Below are 23,958 nucleotides of genomic sequence, written 5' to 3'. Positions count from 1 at the left end.
TTAGCTGAAAAATATACTCGTCTTACCATACTCCATTCGATATTATTAAGTGTGTAATCCCTTGCTCTCCTACAAACCCTCTGCCCAGGTCCAACCAGACTCAATGATGGAGGCTGCAGAGTCAGATCTCTGCCCTGCTATGTTAGTTGGCCCCTTTGAGAGCCAAGGGGCAGACGTAATTTCACACGGTAATAACAAAGGATAGGTACCACGCACTTTCTCTGCATCTGTGTGAGAAGTGGCCATGTTCCTATTCTGGCTCTCTGGATCAGATGGGTGTCCTTGAATTTCACACACACACACACTCTACTTTGCAGTACACCCATGTCTCACAGAAGACATCTGCCTCCAGCTATCTGTAATTACTTTTACCTGTTCCAAAGATATTTATGGATGCGAGCAAGATAAATATTCGCTTTCTGTCCCTGCTTGGAAGTTTTTTACACGGTAACACTACCAGACCAGACCACTAGAGGGGAGGGGCTTTAAGCTGTCTATAAGGCTGCCTTTTTCAAGTCCAGCCATAGCACCGTAGGTCCTTTCACAGGGGAATGTTGAAAGGATGTTCAAAACAAAGTGAACGACACTCACTGGAAGAATGCCAATTACTCCTTAGGCTCTGGAAGGACCCTCAGGGCCCAGAGAAGCCAGTCCAAAAGGCTGGCCCCACTAACACGCCCAAACATCTGGTAATCTAGCGGTTTCAGAGTAAGTGGGAGCCTTGCTAAAATGTTGCCCCTGGGATGCAAGCTATAGGACTGCCTTGTAACAAAGTCCTTTTGGTTCTATAATAACTAAATTCCTTGGATGGAGTCCAAGATGGACCTGGCTTATACCAAATTAAACTCTGCAGCATAAATGCTGTAACAAACTTTCAATATTATATATTATATTCACTCATATTATATATGAGTTTCAGAAACCAAACAATAATAAGTGACACCTGTTTATATGGTAAATGTTAGCTTCTTCCACCATAAGCAACTCCGGGGTAGGTAGTACGCTTTTCGATACAATCCTCTGATGTACACAACATCTTTAAAAAGACAATCTAGTGTTGTTAGCCACAGGCTGAAGAGGGGAGAAGCTAGCCAGGCTACCTGTAAGGGGTAAGGTTGTTGAGAGGTGGAGGAGTATCACAGGTGTTGTATGTTTCCAAAACAGGTATGGGGAGAGAGTTTCTGTCAAAGAGCTTCTGGTCTTGAACAGTAGAGCTTCTGAAGGCCTTTCGGGTGTTGATTCCTTGTAGTGATACTGAAAGAAGATGGAAGGCATTAGAAAATGGACGACAGGCTATCTGAGCAAACACTGAGTCACACCAGCCAGAGAGGCCTCAGCTGCTGCATTTCTTGGCTGCGGCTGTCTGCAGCCAGGTTTTTTTTTTTTTTCTTCTCCCCCTCTGGGGAAGCCCCACAAGGCTGTCAGCGGCCCAGCCATTTCATGACTGAACAAAATGAGGCAACACAAAGGTTTACTATGTGGCCAGATCTAGCAGGCCCCTCCTTAGGAGGATTGAATCTTCCAAGTACTTTTATGGTAGCAAACACGACTGGGGGGAAGGGGAATTTGAGAAAGAGGGAATTGGGGAAATGGGAGAAAGGGAGTATGTGGAGGTGTGGTAGAGATGAAAAGGTTTCTTCACATCACCCAGGTTTGTGTCATTTCAAAGAAGAACTCCATAGGTCTCTCTGATTTCCCCCCTCACTTTTTTATAAATCAGGGGAAAAAATTTTAAGCAACTGCTCAGCAGAGCCTGCAAATGCTGAGCTCAGCTTCCTTACCTTCTTCTTCCTTGGGATCCAGCTGAGTGACTTTAACTTGTAGGCGGTCGACCCTCTCAGCAAGGGAGCTTACCCGAGAGGCAAAAGTATTTGCCTGAGTAAAGAGCTCTCCAAAAATGTCCTCGGCATATTTACCTGAGAGAGCAAAGAACCAAGTCACTAGTGCATAAAAGTGACAAAAATGGTCAGAAAAACTGGCTACTAAAGACTGTACTCCCCACCTCCCAAATACACACGGACCCCGCCTCTCTAAGATGGTTCAGGCTACAGGAAGAGCTTGTTCTTGGAGACAGAGATATACCCTCCAGAGCCTGGGCAGCCTACAATGTGCTCTGTAACTAAGAATCTTCTTGGCAAACTGAGCTGTCATGAAACTCAAAGCAAGCTGAATAAAATCAAAATGTGTAATACAAAGAAACATCCTAGAAGAGTGGATAGTATGTCTACACATTTGCCTATAGCCCTTAGCTGTTTGCTGTTCTGTAAAAGTACCCTCTGAAAGTAGTTCTGGAAAACAAACTGTGAGTTAGTTAAGTGTTTACAATTAACATACAAAATAAGAAGTTACAACCTCAATGGAGCCCCCAAAATACACTGAACCACCATGATGAGATGTGGTATCTGTAAGAGGTCTTGAACTGTCACTAACAACTCCTGCTGCTGCTGCTGCTGCTGCTAGGTCGCTTCAGTCGTGTCCGACTCTGTGCGACCCCATAGACGGCAGCCCACCAGGCTCCCCCGTCCCTGGGATCCTCCAGGCAAGAACACTGGAGTGGGTTGCCATTTCCTTCTCCAATGCATGACAGTGAAAAGTGAAAGTGAAGTCGCTCAGTCGTGTCCAACCCTCAGCGACCCCATGGACTGCAGCCTTCAAGGCTCCTCCATCCATGGGATTTTCCAGGCAAGAGCACTGGAGTGGGGTGCCAATGCCTTCTAGTAGAGACTAACAGCTTCTTCTAAAGGGTGAAAAGGTGATTTTATGATTCATAAGCTACAATTTTGAAAGTCTTTGCTTTAGGTTATAATCCTTCAAATCTACATCTTAGGGAACAAGTGGAAAGCTGAAACATTCAAGCTCTCCCTGAAAAACAACATACCAGTGGTCTCATTCCACAATGTCTTGTTTTTTAGAAAAAGAGCTCCGTACTTTCAACCCTGGAATGCAAGGAGAATCTGCAGCCAAAGAAACATAACAGCAATCTGACACTACCTCCATACTGTCATTCCAAGCCACAAAGCACATTCTTGCTAGGAATGAAAAGTGGTGCATACGAATAAATATACCATCTGAGTGTGTTACTTGCAAGGTGAAGGCAGGCATAAGTGACTGCGCCCAACCGACAGATCATTTCTTTGAGAATTATTTAAAGTAGATCTGATTTTTAGCTTCTAAACTACATTTATGCTTAGTCCACACCTAAGGGGGAAAAAATTAGTTCAAAAGGCCAAAACTTCACCTTGAGGGTGAACTGCAGCTCACTCACCTTCCCGGTGTAACCTGAAGAGTAAGCATAAGACCAATCAACAGCATATTCTGGATTGCTAGTAGATTTAGTCAATAAGGAGTTTCTAATCAAGGAAGAAGCAAGTCTTTGCATACTGAATGGTTCTGTAATCTAAACAACCATGGGAAGCTCCTGAGCTCAAAGGACCCAAACTGGCTAACAAACTGCATTTCCACTGTGCAGGTTGAAGATTCCTATCTGATCCCTGTCCATAAAAAGGCTAAGTTCCTATAAGAACCATACTGTATTGACTCACAGATACAGAGAACAAACTAAGAGGGAGAGGGAAGAGGAAAGGGACAAGATGGGCTAGGGGATTAAGAGGTACAAACTACTAGGTATAAAATAAGCTATAAGAATACATTGTAGAGCACAGGGAATATAGCCAATATTTTATAATAACTATAAGTGGAATATAACCTTTGAAAATCGTGAACTACTATGCTGCACACCTGACACATATTGTAAATCAACTACATTCAAAAAAACAAAAAACAAAAACCATACTGTATCATGCTTGCCTAGGTAATGAAAGACCGACTGAGAAACACACATTAGTATGGAAAATAACAAAGGCTCAAAGATATCTGGTAACCAACCAACTGTTGTGGAGGAAAAGAAAACCCCGAATCAACTCACCCTTAGATCACCGAAAGACAGCACTCAGGACTTTGCGTGCTCCTCAGTGAAAGGAGCAGTGACAGCAGGAGCAGAGCTCAGTGCGGCACAGTGACTTAGGATAAAAGTCATACAAAGAGCTCCACCACACAGAAATGGTGACGCTGAGAATGCTACCTGAAGGGGCAGTGAGGCGGCGTAGAGGCTTCCCCACTGTCAGGTTACATCAGGACTTAAGCATACTTAGAACCCAAGATAATGCGTGGAAGAAGCAGTAGTCTTCAAACCAGAAAGTCTGAATTTAAGTCTCAGTTCTTTCTCTCTATCCTTGTCTTACTGACTCTTCACCAAGTCAAACTCTCAGCCTCAGTTTCATCATCTGTGAAACGGGGGCAACTGTATCTATCTCACCAAGTTGTCATAGGACTAAATAAGCCCAAAACGTAAACAGTTATATAATGAGATTCTTCCTTATACTGATGACTTTTAAGAGTATCGATATCTCAGTATCTTAAGACTTATGCTTGAAAATGAAAGTGAAATTCGCTCAGTTGTGTCCAACTCTTTGCAACCCCATGGACCACACAGTCCATGGAATTCTCCAGGCCAGAATACTAGAGCAGGTAGCCATTCCCTTCTCCAGTGCATCTTCCAATTTAAAATATAATTCCAGTTGGTAATGTGATCAGATCAAATCAGATCAGTCACTCAGTCGTGTCTGATGCCCTGCTCTATAAGTACTAAAAAGTACTACAACCTCTGAAAACAGGAGTGTGATACTTACATATCTTGTTCAGAGTTAAATTTCACTCATTCAGATTACCAAGACAGATCCACTATCAAATCAGGGCATTCATAATAGACATCTACCTCATTCTGCAAAAGATACCTTAGCAGTAGAATTTTTCAAACGAAAACAAATCTTCTTAATGACCCAAGAGGAGGTTCCATTCTCCTAGGTGGTCAGAATACTGATTCAGTGCTGGTTGGCTGCACGTTTTCTAAGACATGGCAACCTAATACGTGAAATGCCAATCTCACTGCCCTGAGGGAAAATAAGAACTCTGGATATGCTATCAGGGAGCAATCCATGGCTGTGAAATTTTTAGTTTTGTGCTTCATGCATTCCATAATCAGACTTTCCCTACTAGACCAAGCACTTCCGGCTAGAATATATAATGCATGAGGTCAAGGTCATAAGCCTGAAGTACACAGGAGCCCATTCCTGCACCCCTCTCTGTTGGACGTAAGCCTAGTCATCTTTCAAGGTTCGGTTCATTATGTAACCTCTTTTATGAAGCTTTTCTTGACTCTCCCTATTCCTGCTATGTTCCCACTCCCCGTAGGAAATATTCCTTCTTTCCCTGTATTCTCTGTGCACCGACAGCATGGAAGGACAGAAAGAATAGAAGCACGAATCACTTAACAAATATTTACTGAGCTCCTATTGGGTGCCGGGTACTACACAAGATAGACACTGGGGTTCAAGGAAACAACACACGATTTCTGCCTTCAAAAACCTTTTAGTTTAGTATAGGAGATACAGATAATTTTTAATATAATGTGGCAGGTAATAATACAGCAAGTAATAGGATCTCAGAGGAGTACTCAGTCCAACCTGGAGGAGATCCCTGAGCTGGGTCTTAAAGATCCACTGCAAAGATGGCAAGGGCTCTCTAGCAGTGGGAACAACAAAGGCACAGTGCAGAAGTATGGAGAGTACATGGCCCGTCTCAGAAGCTATGCGCAGCTGGCAGTTCACCTTTCCTTCCTTCTTCCTCCCCCCCTTCTTTTTTTCCCTTTTTAAAAGAATCTCTTTAAAAGATTGTAAAATGGGAGAAGATGGATTGCAGAAGATGAGGCTGAAAAGAAAGGTATGTCTTAAAGCCTTGAATGCCATGTGAAGGAATTTAAAATTAAGTAACTCCATAATGAGGAAGACGGGAGATGAAATACATAGCTAACATTTATGCTCTTATTTTAAAAACATTTTTTAAATTGCAAAAGTTAACACAGACTTAACTTTTTAAAATTCAAACAAAAATAAATAAAAATAAAATAAAATTCAAACAATTCAGAATTATGAAAGTAAAAAGTCAGATTTAGTTTTGTGCAGACCACTCTGGCAAGATAAGTTTAAGATTTAAAAGATTTTACACAATTTTTAGGTTTATAGATTTAAAGAGGTTGATCAGAGAAAGGGAGGCCAGAGGTGGACTAAGAATCGTTTGGTGAGTGTTCAGTTGGGCTGCCCTGGTGGCTCAGCAGTAAAGAATCCGCCTACAATGCAGGAACTGCAGGAGACATGGTTTTGATCCCTGGGTCGGGAAGATCCCTTGGAGGGCACAGCAACCCACTCCAGTATTCCTGCCTGGAGAATCCTTGGGACAGAGGAGCCTGGCAGGCTACAGTCTACAGGGTCGCAGAGAGTCAGACATGACTGAAGAGACTTAGTACGGCACAGCAAAGGTCTAATACAGGGCAGTCGTGGGAGAGACAGGGAGCCAGGGGACAAGCTTAGAAATTCTTAGGAAGTCTGACTTTGCCTCTCAGTGGCTACTGTGTCTGCATGCAAGTTACCTTACTTTTCTAAGCCTTCATTTCTTCACCTGAAAAACGGGAATGCCAACATCTAACCTCAAAGGATTATTAAGAAGATTAAATGAGATAGTCTATATGTCAAGATCCTATTAAAACCTGGCATAAAGTAGGCAATCAACAAATATGAGATCTCTTCTCACCCTCTCTCATTCTCCCCTTATTTCTTTCTTTCTCCTCTGGTAGATTATGGGCTCCCAGAAGGCAGAGACCACTTCTTATTATTGCTGTATCCTCTCAGCACCTGGCACATAAAATATGTTCAATACATGTTTACTGGATGAATAAAGGGTCAGCCAGCTCTACGACGTGAGAAAATCTTGTTTCCATAAGCACAGGCCAACCCTGGCCCTCAGATGAACTTCCTCAAGATAGGAGTGGCCTGATCACAAGTGGGAGAGTGAGCAATGGCATCCAGCAACACTACCCTGGAAAAACACCTGAGAGAGACCATAACGCCTGCTGAGAGAGAAGACGACGCATCATTAGCTAGATGGCCTCTGTCCTACAGAGAAGGAGCCCGAGTGTGACTGACTTCCACCCATTTGGCCTTCTCAGGGTGACAGAAGCAGCAATGGTGCTTTCAAGGCACAGTGAGGCTCTCTGCAGTCTTCATGTGCCTCCCCGTCAGCCGTACTGCTGTGGCACTGCTGTCGACATTCCTTTGTGTAAGACAGACACTGGCAGGGTTTCATTTCTTTCCTGACGCCCCATCCAGGTTTCCCTAAGCCCTGGATCAACTGAGACGGCCTCTGAGCTGGGTGACGGCTTAGGAATCTCAGACCCCATACATCATCTGGTCACAGGCCTCTATCTCCTCAGGCCCCTGTTTCCAAGGCAGGGGCTATTACTATCTGGGGTGGCGGGGGAGGAGGGGAATGCAGACTTTCTTGATATTCCACTGCTTTCACGAAAGGCAGTGATGCGACAGGAGGGTTAAATGTCTGAAATAATTCACACTAAGATGCTTCTGCTAAGGAAGATCACTAAAATGGCATTTTGACAGAGGTTCTTATGGGAGCTAGAAAGGCACTAGACAAATGCAGAGCCTATCCAAGCATCTGCCTTTCCCATATCTCGGCTCCAAGCAAACAAAATCCGCTCAATTCAGAATGAAATCCAAACCCAAGCATGTACCCCACTCAAGGCGGTCTCATTCATTCTTAGCAATTAAAAAAAAAAGAAATTACGGTTGAGCTGGCTTTCCTTCAGCTTCAAAATAGACTAGGTTAACCCCCATCTTCCTCCTAGAGAGGAATGGCTCCAGCTACAATCTGTGTCACTGTGTTCACACAGCTTGCAAAACTCCCAATACCCCAGAGACTACAGAAGTAATTTGTACCCTGAACTTGGACCTGGGGGCTTGCAGCACAATTAAATGTGTACCAAGGTAGACAAGTCAGCCAGAATCTCTCTGAATGTGTGTTTGCTTTACTCCTCTTTGTGAAGAAAGGTGGTGGTGGTGGGGGTGGGGGGGTTGGGTAGATAAAGACTATTGGTACATTTGAGGCTTCAACAAAGTCAGGCTACATCGAATAGCTTGTGCAATTACAGGCACATTCCCCAACCCAAGATACTGCTCTGTGAACCTCCCACTTTACACAGAGAATTCTGCTCTGTCATTCCATCTGCAGTTTCTGCTGCAGCCCTTCCTGCCACCCTTCCCACAGATTTCTTTTGAAGCAGGTGGAGGGGGAGGTGGAGGGAACCTAGAGGGTGGTGGTAGAAGAAAGGGTTGAAGGGAAGAATCTGTATAAAAAGAAGCCTCTCTCTGGGGAGGGGTGAGGGTGGGATAAATTTTCGCACTACCTAGGGAAGGCAGATGGGGGAGAAATAGGAACACGGAGGAGAAGGGGAGGAAATAAAGAGCACCAACGACCCCTGAGGGCAAAGCACAGGCTCTCTGCGGCACTCACTCAGGCTGCCCAGCTGTCGGATGACATTTGCCAGGGTGATGTTGGTCATGCATTCCAGCTCGCTTCTAACGCTAGGCAACGTCTGACGGCACAGGTGCCTTGGCTCGATGTTCCTCGTTACTAACGGCATGGTGGACCTGCTTCAGGCAATGTTCTGAATGATGAAAAACAACCTAAAAAAGAAATAACAGGAAAGTATTACTCAACCACAAATTCCAGGCACACCAAGGCTGTGTGAGTCGTTTTTCCTTTTGTCTTGCTCTGATCTAAACAGCTTTAAAAAATCTTTCCCTCTATCTCTCTTTTTTTTTTCCTGCTTTAAGCCCTCCCCATCACACCCTTCTTTCACAGGTTTGCTATTAGAGCCCTGTTGGATGAGTTTAGAAATTCTGAACTGGTGACTGCTTGCTGAGAGTACACAGGCAGCATAAAAACCTAAAAACCCTAAAATAACAAGTATGCTCCAGCTAACAGAAGTCTCTAGAGGCAGGGACGCATGGTCAGAAAACAGCCCATTCAGCAGGTCCTGGATGGTACAGATCCTAACCTAGGGGTGTCCACAATCAGAACAGATCAGATTCCAAATGATCAATTATGAGAATCAAAAAAGAGCTTCTGTCATCTGACAGGCTCCACAATGAAATTACGTTGCCAAGTGATTCCACTGTTCTACATCAAAACATAACTTCTCCAGTTCTTCCCTGATGGAGGACTCTTAATGTACAACTAAATACTGTATCTATTAAGACTACTAAAGTTCAGTCTGTAAATGGACAGAATGAAAGAATACCAAGGAAAATTTTACATGTTCAATATATCAAACATGATGCCAAGCACACTGTGCTGTAAGATTCTCCAGTCCTTTCTCTTCTACTCACAGCTCCCTTTCTCTCTCCCATCCGGTTCAACACACCTGGGCCAAAAGGCTCTTGAGACAGCAGGAAGTGTCTGGAGCAGATCCGGAAACCTTCCAGTTACCGTTTCTTATCCTGTCGGCTAAGCCCCTTTCCCTAGGAAATCCCCCAGCACTTTAGGTTCACGCTGAGCTATTGTTTCAGAGTTAGATTACCAAATTCCTAACTTTACAAGGACAGGAGGAGGTTTTTTTTATCCAACAAAATGACTATATGACTATAGCCAAAGTACACGGGGCTGGAACTGTTCACCTAACTTGTGAAACTAAAGAAATCTGAAGCAGCCTAAAGGCTTTTGTGCTAGGGAAAATGGCAAGTTAAATGGTAAAGCATAAAGGTAATATACTCAAGTCCCCAAGACTGCAAACACCTCTTAACACACACACACACACACACACACACACACACACACACACACACACACACACAAATCCACAGAGGTTTACTTACATTGAATCTTAAAACACCAGCTCATCACCAAAAAAGTTGACTGTGAACACGAAATGCTTAAACCAAGCTATACATCATAGAACTTAAAAGTGAACCAACATATTGTCTGACCAAAAGAAAAAAAAGCCCTTCAGCTCAAAGAGGGAGTAGAACCCTTTGGAACAGACTGCTCCTTGTTATGGACATTCTGATCTGCTAAGAGTAAAAATAAAACAGGAAGCCAGCAGCTTGGGGAACAAGATTTCCTGTCACCAACAGCAACAGCCCAAGAACCAAGAGAATCAGCTGTTTGCTCATAACTCTGAACATCCCTTTGATAGTCACTGTGTGGCAGCTGTGCCTATCTTTGGGGTGCAGAGGTGTTTCCTGAATATTTGTCTACTGTCTAAGGAAATAATTTTCATTCTGTTACTCAGCTAAGTTCCCCTTTGATTCAACAGATTTTCTAATCCAAACTCTGGACTTTCCCTTCCAGTCTAACGATTCTCCTCTTTTACATAATGTAAAGGGTACTGGGTACTAACATGCAAGCTTCAGTAACTAACTCAAACTGAAAGAGAGTTTAGAACAGAAAAGGAGACAAGGGGTTACAAATAAAAGAAGCTCACAGGGCTCTGCATCCTCTGGATGCCCTCAGATTCCCAAAATTTCAAGCTTACCAGAAGAACCAGAAATTCAGGGTACAGCCAAAGATGACTGAAAATAGCCACTATGGCTCCCTCCCTTAGCAATCATTTCAGAACTTGCTCCAGCATCTTAGAGGAGCTACAGGAGCCAGATCCCCTTGAAATTCTGTGTCGAATGGCTACTGACAGGGCATTCCAGACATTCTCTTTGGACACCTAATGGAAACTGGATTCCAAATAGCTAGGTAAATGTCAGACGGGGATGAAGCTGGGGAAGCCACTCTTAACACCTCGGTACTTTAGCATTTATGTTTTCCCAAGTTCCTTGGGTAAGAAGACACAAATGGAGTCAACCCTGTGTCATCTGGGGGGGGGGGGGGGCAAGTTTTCAATACCAAGATAGCTAGCTGCGTCTTGCCAAAAAAACCCAGCTCCCACATCAAGCTAGAGTAATCAAAAAATTACAGTATTCAATATCCATCAAGACAAAAGAATTTAAAAAGTGAATCTGCTACTAAAAAAAGTCGTTTTACATGTTTCAGAGTCACCAAAGACAAGAGTCCTTATTAAATGGAATTACCCACATCACTGCTCACTTTTCTTCAAAAGAAGTGTGGAATTATGCACAATCTGAACCAAAATACTAACTTGACCAAGAAAGAAATCCTACATTCCAGTGAAGATAAACTTGGAAATGAGGCAAAGACTTCCAAGGCTCTTGACTCAACTCAGCTTTAAGTTGTGGAGTTGAGACATACTTGGGTTAGTGCCCTGAGTCTTGACACCTTACTAGCTGTGTGATCTTGGGCAATTTTCCTAGAGACATTAAATAATGTAACATATATAAAATGTCCACTACAGGGCTAAGAAAAAAAGGTAGCTATTTTTAGTTCACTAGACCTGAGGCAAATCCTCCTGTAAAGTCAATTTTATTCATTGACAAATATTTTGAAACACTTTTAACAATGGACATATTATGCAGTAGAACGCAGTGTTCACATAAATTTAAAGATGAAACCCTAGACGTCAATGAAATTTGTGAGTTCTTTTTCTGGGGACTGCTCCCAGCCATGCTGCTGGACCTCTTAAAGAACATAAATTCTCTCTCCTCTACTTTTACAATGGGTTCCTCATCTGAACCACAGAACAGAGAAAAGGATTAGAGTGACTGTCTTCTCCATTCTCATCAAGAGTGTAAACAACCAGCACCATTCCAGATGCACTGGAGAGAAGCTAAGGCATTATATACAACTGATGCCTACTGGCATTAGGGCTTAATGTTCTCATGGGAATCCAGTTGAGAAAAACTCCTCGATCATCAGTCGTCGTTTAGTGGAAAATGAGTGGAGCACTGGGTGTTGAGGAACCACTAAATTAAGGAAGTGACATGGTCAAATCTGCATTTTTAGACAAATCATTCTAACAGAAGTAGGAAGCTGTATTGGGACAGAAAACTGAAGGTAAGAAGACCAGTTGGGAAACTCTTCCCAGGATGAGAAGGAGACAATAGAATGGAGAGGCCCACCACAGCTAGCAATTAAGAACTGAGAAACCACAGACAGGCTGTGAGGGTGAGTCCAATCCTTCAGCTATCCTATCTGTAGCTCTCCCCTGATTGTTCTGTACAAAGTGATAAAATGTATGTTTCTTTATTAAACATATTATGAGAGAGTTCCCTGGTTGCCTAGTGGTTAGGATTTGGTGCTGTCACTGCTGTGGCCTGGTTGCAATCCCTGATCAGGAAACTGAGATCTTGCCATTTATAAAAAATTTTTAAGAATAAAAGTACTATGAAAGAACTAAATGCTAGTGCCAGTAATGAAGGGACAGTGAAGAAAACCAAGAAAGTAGTCATTCTTAGCTAGAAAAAGAAGTTTTGGACACATGAAAAGTGGAATGTCCTGTCTTTATAGAATCAGTAAAAGTTCTTTTTCAGTTATACTTTACTTTGATTAGAAAAAGTATACACTATAGTGATATTTGCTAATTTGGGGGTTTGAGAAGGTCTTACCTTCAGGGATGTTACATAGGAGAGGAATTAAATTAGAACCATTGAGAAGATAAAAGTTATAGGAACGTAGATTTCAATTAAGTTAGTTCCTTTTAATTAGAGCTGTCCTATATTAGAATGGGTTCTCTTCAGAGGTGATAAGTTCCCCAGTATCATCCCCTGGATATCAGCTATTAGGCATGCTGGGGGAGAGATTCCTAGACTGTAAGAAAATGATATGGAGAGGTCAGACTGGATGATTTATACAATGCCCTCTAAATCAAAGATGATATAATTCTCACTCTGGGCTTCAGTTTCTTCATTTGCAAAATAAAAGGACTAAGCCAAGAGCTTTAAGAATTTCTAAAATTCTTGGATTTGCTGGACTTTGGCCACCTAATGTGAAGAACTGACTCATTTGAAAAGACCCTGACACTAGGAAAGATTGAGGGCTGGAGGAGAAGGGGACAACAGAGGATGAGATGGTTGGATGGCATCACTGACTCAACAGACATGAGTTTGAGTAAACTCCGGAAGTTGGTGATGGACAGGGAGGCCTGGCGTGCTGCAGGCCATGGGGCCACAAAGAGTCGGACACAACTGACTGACTGAACTGCCATAACCTCTGCTTGGCCAACAGTCACTTGCATTTTGAACATAAGGCCAGGAGAGGTCTAGGTACTGTAAAGATGGATGGATCATGTCCATGAATCAAACTCTTCTATAGATCTAGAATGGTGAAAAGGACATTCCAGACAGTGCTCTGGGGTTAAGTTAATTACACTCTGGGAGCCTCCCAAGCCAATTTGGGGGTTGGCTACCCAAAGATGTAAAAATGTCTGGACCAGTGACAAACATCCAGTCAGACTCAGCAGCAACCCCCATCTTCACCCCCAGCTATTTTCAGCTTAAGGGACTTGAGAATGAGTCAGAATAAATCAAAGACTTCAACCATCTCCTCTGAGCCATGGCTTGGAGTACACTGACCAGTTTGGACTTCCAGTACCATGATGGGATTCATGCTTTGAATTGGAAACTGGATGTGTTCTTTGAGGTCTCTTCACAACAGTAAGACTCTACAAGTTTGTGTATTTGAAGTTATCATGGGATATTTATATATCGCATTTGGCCAGTCTTAAGGCAAAAGGAGACTCTGACATGTACCCTACACTCTGAACTCTCAACTCTGCTCCCGACAGCCTGCAGCAGGAGTGGGGTGAAGTAGGTGAGAGGGATGGATTGGAAGCTGGAAGAAGGTAATAAAGGAAGACTGCATGTGAGGGGGAAGATGCACTCATCTGTACCCTACACTTTGAATTCCTATTAACAGCAGGACAAAAAACAGATGACTGCTCATTCTGGCAATGACATGTATTACTAGCTGTTTATTATAAATAAATAAGCAATGTTTCATTTAGAGCCATGGTCACTGATAACACCTGCAGATTTCTATGGTCACATCCCAAAGCAAGTATATCTGAGCTACAGCAATAACTATAACAACAGAAATGCTTCTCAAGGCAGTTCCTCTTTGAAACATACCCTCAAAATGCTGATCAGCAGTAGCATGGGATGAGAACATGTGGGGATATTGTATGTGTGGCAATTAGTACTTCTGCTTTTCACTTCAGCATTTCCCACTGTTCTATAGTTAACAGCACTTTGGATAGGGGCATATGAGAAGCGCCTTCCTTTGTAGACTAGTTTCCTCTTTCAGGAGATAAATTTCTTTATGATAAAGAATATGCATTCCACAGTGGTTCAAGAATCTCAACAGAAAGGTCAAACAATCGCTTGATTTCAAAATGAAACACAACACTCAGGTTTACTGTAATCTAAGTTGGTCCATCAAAATATTTAAAGAAGTATAAATTGACTGTTGCACATAGCAGTTCCTCACTATCATGCAACAATTACAAGGAGAATTGCCTCTTTATAGACTTAGGCACCTGCCTACTTCCTGTTGAAATACAGGGCGGGGCTGAAGCTACACATATAACCAGACTCTCTCCAAACACAAGAAATTACTGATAAACCAGTTTAGGTCACTAATGTTCAAAAAAGCTAGCAAGATAAATGGAACTCCACGAGTGGACAAAGAAAGTATCTGACTGGGAGAACCAAGAATAAAAGCTTACTTGTGATCTAAAACCAGGAGAGATTACCAATTTCATAAATGAATGACACCAGCTATGGACCTACCTTCAATAAATGTAAAGTTCCTTCTTGTCCTAATTTGGTTTTGGGAAAGGAGTCCAGGGGAACAGAACTTCTAAACTACAGTGTCTTACTCCTTCAACATACTGCACATCTAGCAAGGACCACTCACATCTGGCAATTTCATAACTTTCTATTATCTTTTAGGGGCAATACCACCTTTTTTCTTCTATTACTCTTCAGGCTCTATTCATAGCTTTGTTCTTAAAGCTAAAATCGGGGGGGGGGCTAACTTCGACCTGCAAAACTGGTTTTTTCTAGTATCAACTATTCCATAGAAAACTGCCTTTTTTTGTTGGTTTTTGTTTTGGGGTTTGTTTGTTTTGTTTTGATTATTACTGTATAGCTTTACAATGTTGTGTTAGCTTCTGCTGTACCGCAAAGTAAATCAGTTACACAGATACATATATCCCCTCTTCCCTGGCTTTCCTTAGGTCACCACAGAGCACTGAGTAGAATTCCCTGTGCTGATAGCTGGTTCGCATTAGTTTATCTATTTTATACATAGTAGTGTATATACGCCTATCCCAATCCATCCCCAATCCCACTTCCCCCTTGGTAGCCATATGTTTGTTCTCTGCATCTGTGCAATACCTGGAGAAAACCATAATTCAAGAAGATACAAGCACCCCCAATGTCCACTGCAGCACCATTTACAATAGCTAGCACATGGAAGCCACCTAAACGTCCATCAACAGAGGAATAGGGAAAGAAGATGTTGTAAATATATACAATGGACTATTATTACTCAGCCATAAAAAGGAATGAAATTGTGCCATTGGCAGAGATGTGGATGGATCTAGAGACTGACATACAGAGTGAAGTCAGAAAGAGAAAATCAAATATCATATATTAACACATATATGCAGAATCTAGAAAAATGGTAAATATGAACTTATTTGCAAAGGAGAAATAAAAAACTACTTTTCAAATGGCCAAAATTAAGCTCTTTTTTTAAGTAAGATCCATCTGGTTGTCCAAAAGAAAATACACTTAAAATTGTGCATTGGAAACCACTTAAAACTGTGAGTCGGGTTCTAGTTCTTAGTCTAATGATGACTAGCAATTGGAGAAAAACTTTCAATTCATCTTTCCAGTTCAGCTGTGAGCTGCACTAAAAAAAATGCTTGAGAGGTGCTATATGAAACTGAGATTTTGTTTACAAAATATTCCTAGCTCCAAAGAGATTTATTCACATAAAATATTTCCTGTATCTGCATCTTTGCCTAAGTTCCTAGTTATGAATCCATTTAAATTACACAGGGTCTGCATGGTTATCACTGATAACTCTAATAACAGACACAAAGTTCATTTTACTCTCCCAGTCTTAATTCCAATTTCTAGCAAAACTTAATTCATCAAAATGGAATGGTCTGAAATACTCCAAACTATCCATCTAAAAGGTCTTTTGATCCAGCAATTACACTCCTGGATATTTATCCAAAGAAAACAAAAACACTAACTTGAAAAGATACCTGCACCTCTATGTTCACTGCAGCATTATTTACAATAGCCAAGACATGGAAGCAACCCAAGTGCCAATCAATAGATACACACTGGAATATTACTCATCCATAAAAAAGGAATGAAAACCTTTGGGACTGATATATACACACTACTATATATCATATAGGAAACTAATAAGAACCTACTGTATAGCACAGGGAACTCTACTCAATACTTTGTAACAGTCTATATGGGAACAGAATTTAAAAAAGAGTGGATAGGGACCTTCCTGGTAGTCCAGTGGCTAAGACTCAGGCTCCTAATGCAGTAGGCACCCGATCAACCCCTGGTCAGGGAACTAGATCCCACATGGTGCAACTAAGAGTTCGCACATTGCAACCACAAGATCTCGCATGTCGCAACTACAGATCAAACATACCATGTACCTCAACTAAGACCCAATGCAGCCAAATAAACACTTTAAAAAATTAAAATAAAAAAATAGAGTGGATATGTACATGTGTAACTGATTCACTGTGCTGTATAGCAGAAACTAAAACAACACTGTAAATCAACTACTGTAAAATTACTCCCCCCACCAAAAAGAATGAAATCTTGCCATTTGCAACAACATGGATGGACCTAGAGGGTATTATGCTAAGTGCAATGTCAGACAGAGAAAGACAAATACTGTATGATTTCACTTATATATGGAATCTAAAAAAGAAATGAACAAACATAATAGAAATGGGTTCCCTGGTGGCCCAGCGGTTAGGATCTGGTGCTTTCAGAACTGCCGCGCATGTGTGTGCGTGTGTGCTCACTCAGTCACGTCTGTTTGCAATCCCACTGACTGGAGTCTGCCAGACTCCTCTGTCCATGGAATTTTCCAGGCAAGAACACTGGAGGGGGTTGCCATTTCCTACTCCAGGGGATCTTCCTAAGCCAGCAGTAGAACTCGAGTCTTTAGAGTCTCCTGCACTGGCAGGCGGATTCTTCACCACTGGGCCACCTGGAAAGACTGGGATTCAACTGCTAGTTGGGGAACTGAGATCCCCTAAGCTGCAAACTGTATGGCAGCGCCATAAAAAAAAAAAAAAACAGAAACAGAATTATGATACAGAGAACAAAATAGGTGGTTGCCAGAGGACAGGGGGAAAGAAAGAAACAGGTGAAGGAGATTAAGATGTATAAACTTCCAGTTTCAAAATAAACAAGTCAGGGGTATGAAATGTACAGTATGGGAAATACAGTCAGTAACTATGATATGTATTTGTATTGTAACATATCTTAACCAGACTTATCCTGGTGATCAGTTTGAAATGTTTCAAAACACCAAATCATATACTGTATAATAGGAACTAACACCGAGTTGCAGGTCAATTATACTTCAAAAATAAACTCATAGAAGAAGAGATCAATTTTATAGCTATCAGAGGCAAAGGGAGGGGAATTGGATGAAGGCGGTCAAAAGGTATAATCTTCGTTATAAGATAGATAAGTGATAGGGATATAATGCACAACATGATAAATATAATTAACACTGATGTATGTTATATACAAAAACTGTTAAGTGTAAATCCTAAGAGTTTTTAACAAACACACAAATTTTTTTTCTATTTCTTTAGTTCTGTTATCTATATGAAATGATGGATGTAAGTAAAATCATTACACTGCATACCTTAAACATATACAGTGCTGTATGTCAATTATATCTCAATAAAACTGGAAACAATAAATGGGGGCTTACTTTTACTCTGACTGCATGCATGCTAAGTTGCTTCAGTCATGTTTGACTCTGTGACCCCATGGACTGTAGCCCACTAGGCTCCTCTGTCCACGGAATTCTCCAGGCAAGAACACTGGAGTGGGTTGCCATGCCCTTCTCCAGGGGATCTTTCCGACCCAGGGATTGAACCCACATCTCTCTGTATCCTGCATTGGCAGACGGGTTCTTTACCACTGGCACCACTATGAATAAGTGAGGAAACCTTATTCCTATCATTCGTGGGTACTCAAGTACCAGATTTCTTTCAGCTATCGTCATCAAATGAGCATTAAATTCACACAGGAGTTTAACATGAAAAACAACTCAACTGCTCTGGGACAAAAAAACCCTCACAAAACAAAACCTCGTGCTTGCTCCAGCAGCACATATACTAAAATTGGAATGATACAGAGAAGATTAGCATGGCCCCTGTGCAAGGATGACATGCAAATTCATGAAGCGCTCCATATTTTTTAGGAATAAAACTACCATATGACCCAGCAACCCCACTCCTAAGCATATACCCTGAGGAAACCAAAAATGAAAGAGACACATGCATCCCATTGTTCACTGCAGTACTATTTACAATAGTTAGAACATAGAAGCAACCTAGATGCCCTCTACAGATGAATGGATAAAGAAGCTGTGGTACATATACACAATGGAATGTTACTCAGCCATAAAAAGGAATGTATCTGAGTCAGTTCTGATGAGGTGGATGAACCTAGAACCTATTATACAAAGTGAAGTCAGTAAGAAAGAGTCAGAAAGAGAAAGATAAATGTCATATTCTAACACATATATACGGAATCTAGAAGAATGGTACTGAAGAACTTATTTACATGGCAGCAATGAAGAAACAGATAATAGACTTATGGACATGGGGAGAGGGGAGGAGAGGGTGAGGTGTATGGAAAGAGTCACATGGAAACTTACATTGCCATATGTAAAATAGATAGCCAGTGGGAATTTGCTGTATGGCTCAGGGATCTCAAACAGGGACTCTGTATCAACCTAGAGGGGTGGAATGGGGAGGGAGATGGGGGGAGGTTCAAAAGGGAGGGGATATATGTATACCTATGGCTGATATGGACTTCCTTGGTGGCTCAGATGGTAACGCATCTACCTACAATGCAGGAGATCCGGTTCGACCCCTGGGTTGGGAAGATCCCCTGGAGATCCAGTATACTTGCCTGGAAAATCCCATGGATGGAGGAGCCTGGTAGGCTACAGTCCATGGTGTCACAAAGACTCGGACACGACTGAGCAACTTCACTTTCACTTTCTTTCATGGCTGACTCATGTTGAGGTTTGACAGAAAACAACAAAATTCTGTAAAGCAATTATCCTTCAACAAAAAAATAGATTAAAAAAAACCAAAACCTCAACAAATCACTGCACAAGATTATTAGAAACGTGTCAATAACTCACACAAGCCCTAATAAAGTATTCTCTTTTTAAAAAAGTTTTCTTTATTTACAGACAATGACAGAAATGAGTGATCTCTGGTTGGTGGTGGCCAAAAAACTGAGATGAGGATAGATACAAAAGGCATTCCTCTCCAAGTACCTGGGCTTGAAAACCTGGGAGGAAGCCTAACCTGGACATGTGCTACATATGGGAACACAAAGTTGTTTTTTATCGGAGAATGTCTAGTTCCCAGTTTACTATCTCACCGAGGGATAGAGAAAATGGAGCTAGGCTGTAACCCTTCTTTCCTGGTTCTCTACTGCACTTCGTTAAGCTCCCTACAGATGAGACATTGGAGCACCCACTGGTGGATGAGATACTGAAGCAAGTTTGAAAATGAGGAAGGAGATAATCAGGATGGAACAGTACATTAGGCACTGAGTAGGTCTCATTTCATCCTGCTGGCTCTCTAGCCATGCATTTAATCTCTATTATGCTTCTCTTCATATTTCAAGCATCCCTCTGTAGTAACTACTCCCTCTCTGGGATGAAAAGGCCAAAAAAGAAGCCAGTTCTATACAAATGAGAAAGGCCAGGGGGAAAAAAGGTTACAGAGTAACAACAAAAAAGGAAATTCAGCAAAATGTTTTGCTGACAGCTCAAGGTGATACACACACACTGGTCATGGAGTAGCCAGAGCAGTAGTCCTGGACGTGACTGCTAATACACCGACTTAAGTGAGGAGAGAGACCTAGCAATCTCAACTGCATCTGTACACCAGGGAGTGGAATTATGAAGCAAACTGCCATGAAATTTCATAGCAACTATTCTGTTCTGCCAGCTGTAACAAGAATTCATTGCTGAAAAAGTGTCACACACTCATCTGTCACTAACGGCCAAGCTGCCAGCAACTGACTAAGAGCAGCAAAGGGCAGCTGTACATCTTCCTCTCACAAGGTCTATCCACCATTCAAAACATGGGATTTATAAGGAAAAGTCCCTGAACAGCAGGAAAAGTACGTGTCCATTTCTTTTCTTTCTATTCTCAGTTTACTAGGTTACCAAAGCCCTCAAAAGACCTAATAAGCAGTGATGTAGAGCAGCAAGAGTATGGACATTAGAGAAGGAGGTATGGATTTCACCCCACTACTGCCAAACTTCAGTTCTGGGACCTTGGCAAGCAGTACTCGCCCTGTCTGTTTCCTAACCTGTTAAAATCAGTAAAATGATCCTTAGTTTAAGGTTGTTGTGCAGAAAAATGAAATAATGCATGTATAAAATATTTAACATAGTACCTGGCACAGCATAATTACAATAATAGTAGCAATGACTGTAGTATTAATAGTAGTCCCTGCAGCAGTAGTAGTAACAGAAATACTAATTCTACATCTATCTAGCGCTTAGTTCTGGCATCCAGTTAAATATATGGTTCTTTTAACCAGTAAACAACTCTTTAAGTTTTGGGTTGCATTAATTGCTAACTACTAATTATAGCACGCTTATCAATCAATGAATATTTATCAAGTAGACACTGCTGCTGCTGCTGCGGCTAAGTTGCTTCAGTTGTGTCCGACTCTGTGCGACCCCATAGATGGCAGCCCACCAGCTCCTCCGTCCATGGGATTTTCCAGGCAAGAGTACTGGAGTGGGGTGCCACAGACACTAGATGATACAAATATAAAATTCTTCCCATGACCAAGAGCTTGTAATTTGAGGAGACAGATAAAACACAGGTAAGTAACAACATAGTAAACAGAAGTTATCAAACGAATGATGTAGTCAATTATGACAAAAGAAAGGATGAAAAGATCACTTTCAACTGAGCAGAATTCCTGGAATAAAGACTGGAACTGGGCAGGATTTGGATTTAAAGAATAAAGAAGGGAAGTTTTCTAGGTCAGGGTAATATAAGTAGAAGACTTGAATTCTACCGTAAGTATTTATGGAAAAGTCACAACTCTAATGGGTTTTTACGGTATTTCATGAAATTTAAGATGCATGATTATTCCAGAGATGTTAAAATATGGGGAAAATATGCATCTCAGAATTAATGAAACATAATATTTCTTTTTCTATAATATGAGAGGGTAAACACGATGATCTTTAAAAAGTTCTTTCCAATTCTAAAATGATATAAAAAAAAGAAAAAAGAAAATGATATGATTTGGTAACTTAGACTTACAAGATAATACTCAAATTTTACCAAATCATCAACAGCATGAGAAGAAAGATAATAAAAAATAAGAGAGACTGAAACCAAATTCCACTATTTGTTTGCAAGGCTAAAATGTTTACCTCCTAATTAATATGTTTGTATTTTCTTTTATATGTGCTAAGTCGCTTCAGTCGTGTCCAACTCTTCGCAACCCAATGGACTGTAGCCTGCCAGGCTCCTCTGTCCATGGAATTCTCCAGGCAAGAATACTAGAGTGGGGTGCCATTTCCTTCTCCAGGGGATCACCTACGTATCAAACCGGCGTCTCAAGTCTCCTGCACTGGCAGGGCGGGTTTACCCTTTCCTCTGTATATTTGAACATAATTATAACAGCTGTTTTAATATCTTTGTCTGGTAGTTCTATCACCTCTATCATTTTTGAGTGTTTCTACGAACTGATTTTTCCCCTAATTATGGGCCACATTTTCCTGGTAACTTTTGACCGGATGTTGGACGTTGTGATTTTTTGATGTTGAGTACCTAACATTGTTGTCTTGGTTTCAAAAATGTGAGGCTTTGTTCTGGTTGGCAGTTAAGTGACTTCTGGTTCAATTTGGTACACCTGAGGTTTCTTTTTAAGCTTTGTTAGGGTGGATCTTGAGCAGCTTTTACTCTCTTGGCTCTTTAGCCCCCGTACAGACGTGGCCCTTCAGTGATCTCTACTGTATACTTTCTACTGGATCTCTGCTGGAGAGTGAGCAACATGGGCTCTCTACTCAGGCTGATAGGAATTAGTACACCTCCCTGCACTGGGAATCAGTTAGCTCATAAGTTTCTGGTCACTCTTTTCCAACCTCCTATAATCTGACCCCAGGCAAAGAAGATTTCTAGAACAGTATTCTTCCTTTCTTCCAGAACTGCACCCCACAGCTTCCAGTTGCCTCAGACTCCCTTGAACTATTAACGCAATTTGTCTCAGTTCAGTAAGACGAATCTGCTCTGCTTGGGATTCCCCACCGCCCTGCCCCGCTTTGCTCCATGGTTAGAATCTAGACAGAAAATCAGGGTAATCACGGGGCTCACGTCCTTATTTCCCTTCTCCCAGAGATGAAAGCCACAAGCTTCCTATGTAAGTCAGGACTGATTTCCCCTCTGGTTTTGCAAGGTCCCCAATTATAAAGAGGTATTAATTTCAATTTATCTTCAATAAGTATATGCCATAGAAAACTTTTAAAAGGAAGAACAGGTATCCCAAAATCAAATAAGAAAACACTGCAAAAAGGTAGGATATCACCACTATATGCCTATAACATATTTGAATAACATTTTTCTGAATAATCATAATTAATAATGGCAGAAAATTTTCCCTTTTTCTTTTTTTAAAGTTGGTACTCATATAGGTATTTATCACATTAAAAAAAAAAATCAGTACAGCTTGATGAATCCAGAGGCAAGTTCAGCCAAGAGACAAGGGTCCCCTGAGCCTCTAGTTATATTGACTCTGGGCTGGTTAATCTTTCCAAGCCTCATCTGTAAAATAGGGAAAATAAAACCTATCCCATAGGATGGTTTTCAGGATAAAAGGAGGTAACATACGTAAGCCTTCTAGAGGGGTATCTAGCACCTAGTAGGTACTCAACAACTGACAGCTCTCATTATTGCTAATTCAAAGCAGCACCGAGTTTGTTGGACTTACCTCCTAGTGGTAATACAATAATTTAAAGAGCGCAGGTCAAATTAAACAGCACTGGGCATTACACACAGAGTTCTCCTAATTGGTTCTCTTTTCTTTGGTCTCAGAAGAAACCAAGCAGTAGGTAGGCCTCTTAACTTCTGCAACGGGTTCTCTGGGAGTCTGAAGACAGGAGCTGAGAATGAAATGGATGGCCTCAAAATTCCACCAAATGCAAAACTTATTTTTGAAGTGGAATTAGTGGATACTGACTAAAATAATAAAGACATCAACAATAAAACATGGCTGTAAAGAAACTTATGTATCTAATTAGAGCTGGTTACTATTGTTAAGTGAAGAGTCAGCTGGAAAATTCAAGTTAGAACTTGTTTACTTGATCCCTCAACTTTTAAGAAATGCAATCCATTATAAACCTTTGAATTTTAAAATATTTTACTACAGCTGTGTAAAATATCACTTGAAGAGAACTGATTTGCCTTTTACCTCATGTTGTAAACTAAAAGGTTCAATAAAAATGTATCCAATGTCAAAAAAAGAAAGAAATGGATGGCCTCTGCTTACGTTATACCAATTTTAAGGATTAAGACAAAGGGTATCAGTCTATCAGTCTTTCCAATCATAGTCAAGAGTGAATTCAATATTTTCACTTTATGTATTTTGAAAGCAGTCTCAAAGGTACTACTATCTGGATTGTGCCATTTCTTAAAAAAAAAAAAAAAATTCCTTCATCTTAAAGGCCCAAGGCAGACGCCACCCTTTCTAAAAGCCCAAGGCAGACGTCACCATTTCTAAGAAGCCCTCCTCAACTCTTCTGGTCTGAAGCCATTTCTCCCTCTCCAAAGGTGCCAAAAAAGTATGCTGCACCTTTTAC

General features: G+C 41.3%; 1 protein-coding gene, 1 long non-coding RNA gene and 1 other non-coding gene across 7 annotated transcripts in view; 2 read left to right on the top strand and 1 right to left on the bottom strand.

Annotated features, from left to right (window-relative positions):
• Positions 1–23,958, bottom strand: part of WASF2 (WASP family member 2) — a 70,618-nt gene that overhangs the window by 11,468 nt on the left and 35,192 nt on the right. For 2 of the 5 annotated variants that reach the window (XM_059892109.1, NM_001081511.1), the window contains 3 exon segments: positions 8,419–8,591; positions 1,782–1,916; positions 1,101–1,254 (listed from right to left, as the gene is read on the bottom strand). In XM_059892109.1, coding sequence (XP_059748092.1) covers positions 1,101–1,254; positions 1,782–1,916; positions 8,419–8,548 — 419 coding nt within the window. In that variant the 5' untranslated portion in view covers positions 8,549–8,591. 5 annotated transcript variants of the gene reach the window in all.
• On the top strand, positions 11,753–21,796 carry LOC132343448 (uncharacterized). The gene is made up of 2 exons (XR_009492262.1): positions 11,753–11,979; positions 21,577–21,796. It is a non-coding gene; the product is annotated as an uncharacterized lncRNA (long non-coding RNA).
• Positions 18,197–18,303, top strand: LOC112443702 (U6 spliceosomal RNA). The gene has a single exon (XR_003032110.1). It is a non-coding gene; the product is annotated as a U6 spliceosomal RNA (small nuclear RNA).

This window comes from Bos taurus, chromosome 2 (genome assembly GCF_002263795.3).
Source record: "Bos taurus isolate L1 Dominette 01449 registration number 42190680 breed Hereford chromosome 2, ARS-UCD2.0, whole genome shotgun sequence".
NCBI classification, from domain to species: Eukaryota; Metazoa; Chordata; class Mammalia; order Artiodactyla; family Bovidae; genus Bos; species Bos taurus.
This window is presented reverse-complemented; position numbering and strand designations above follow the sequence as displayed.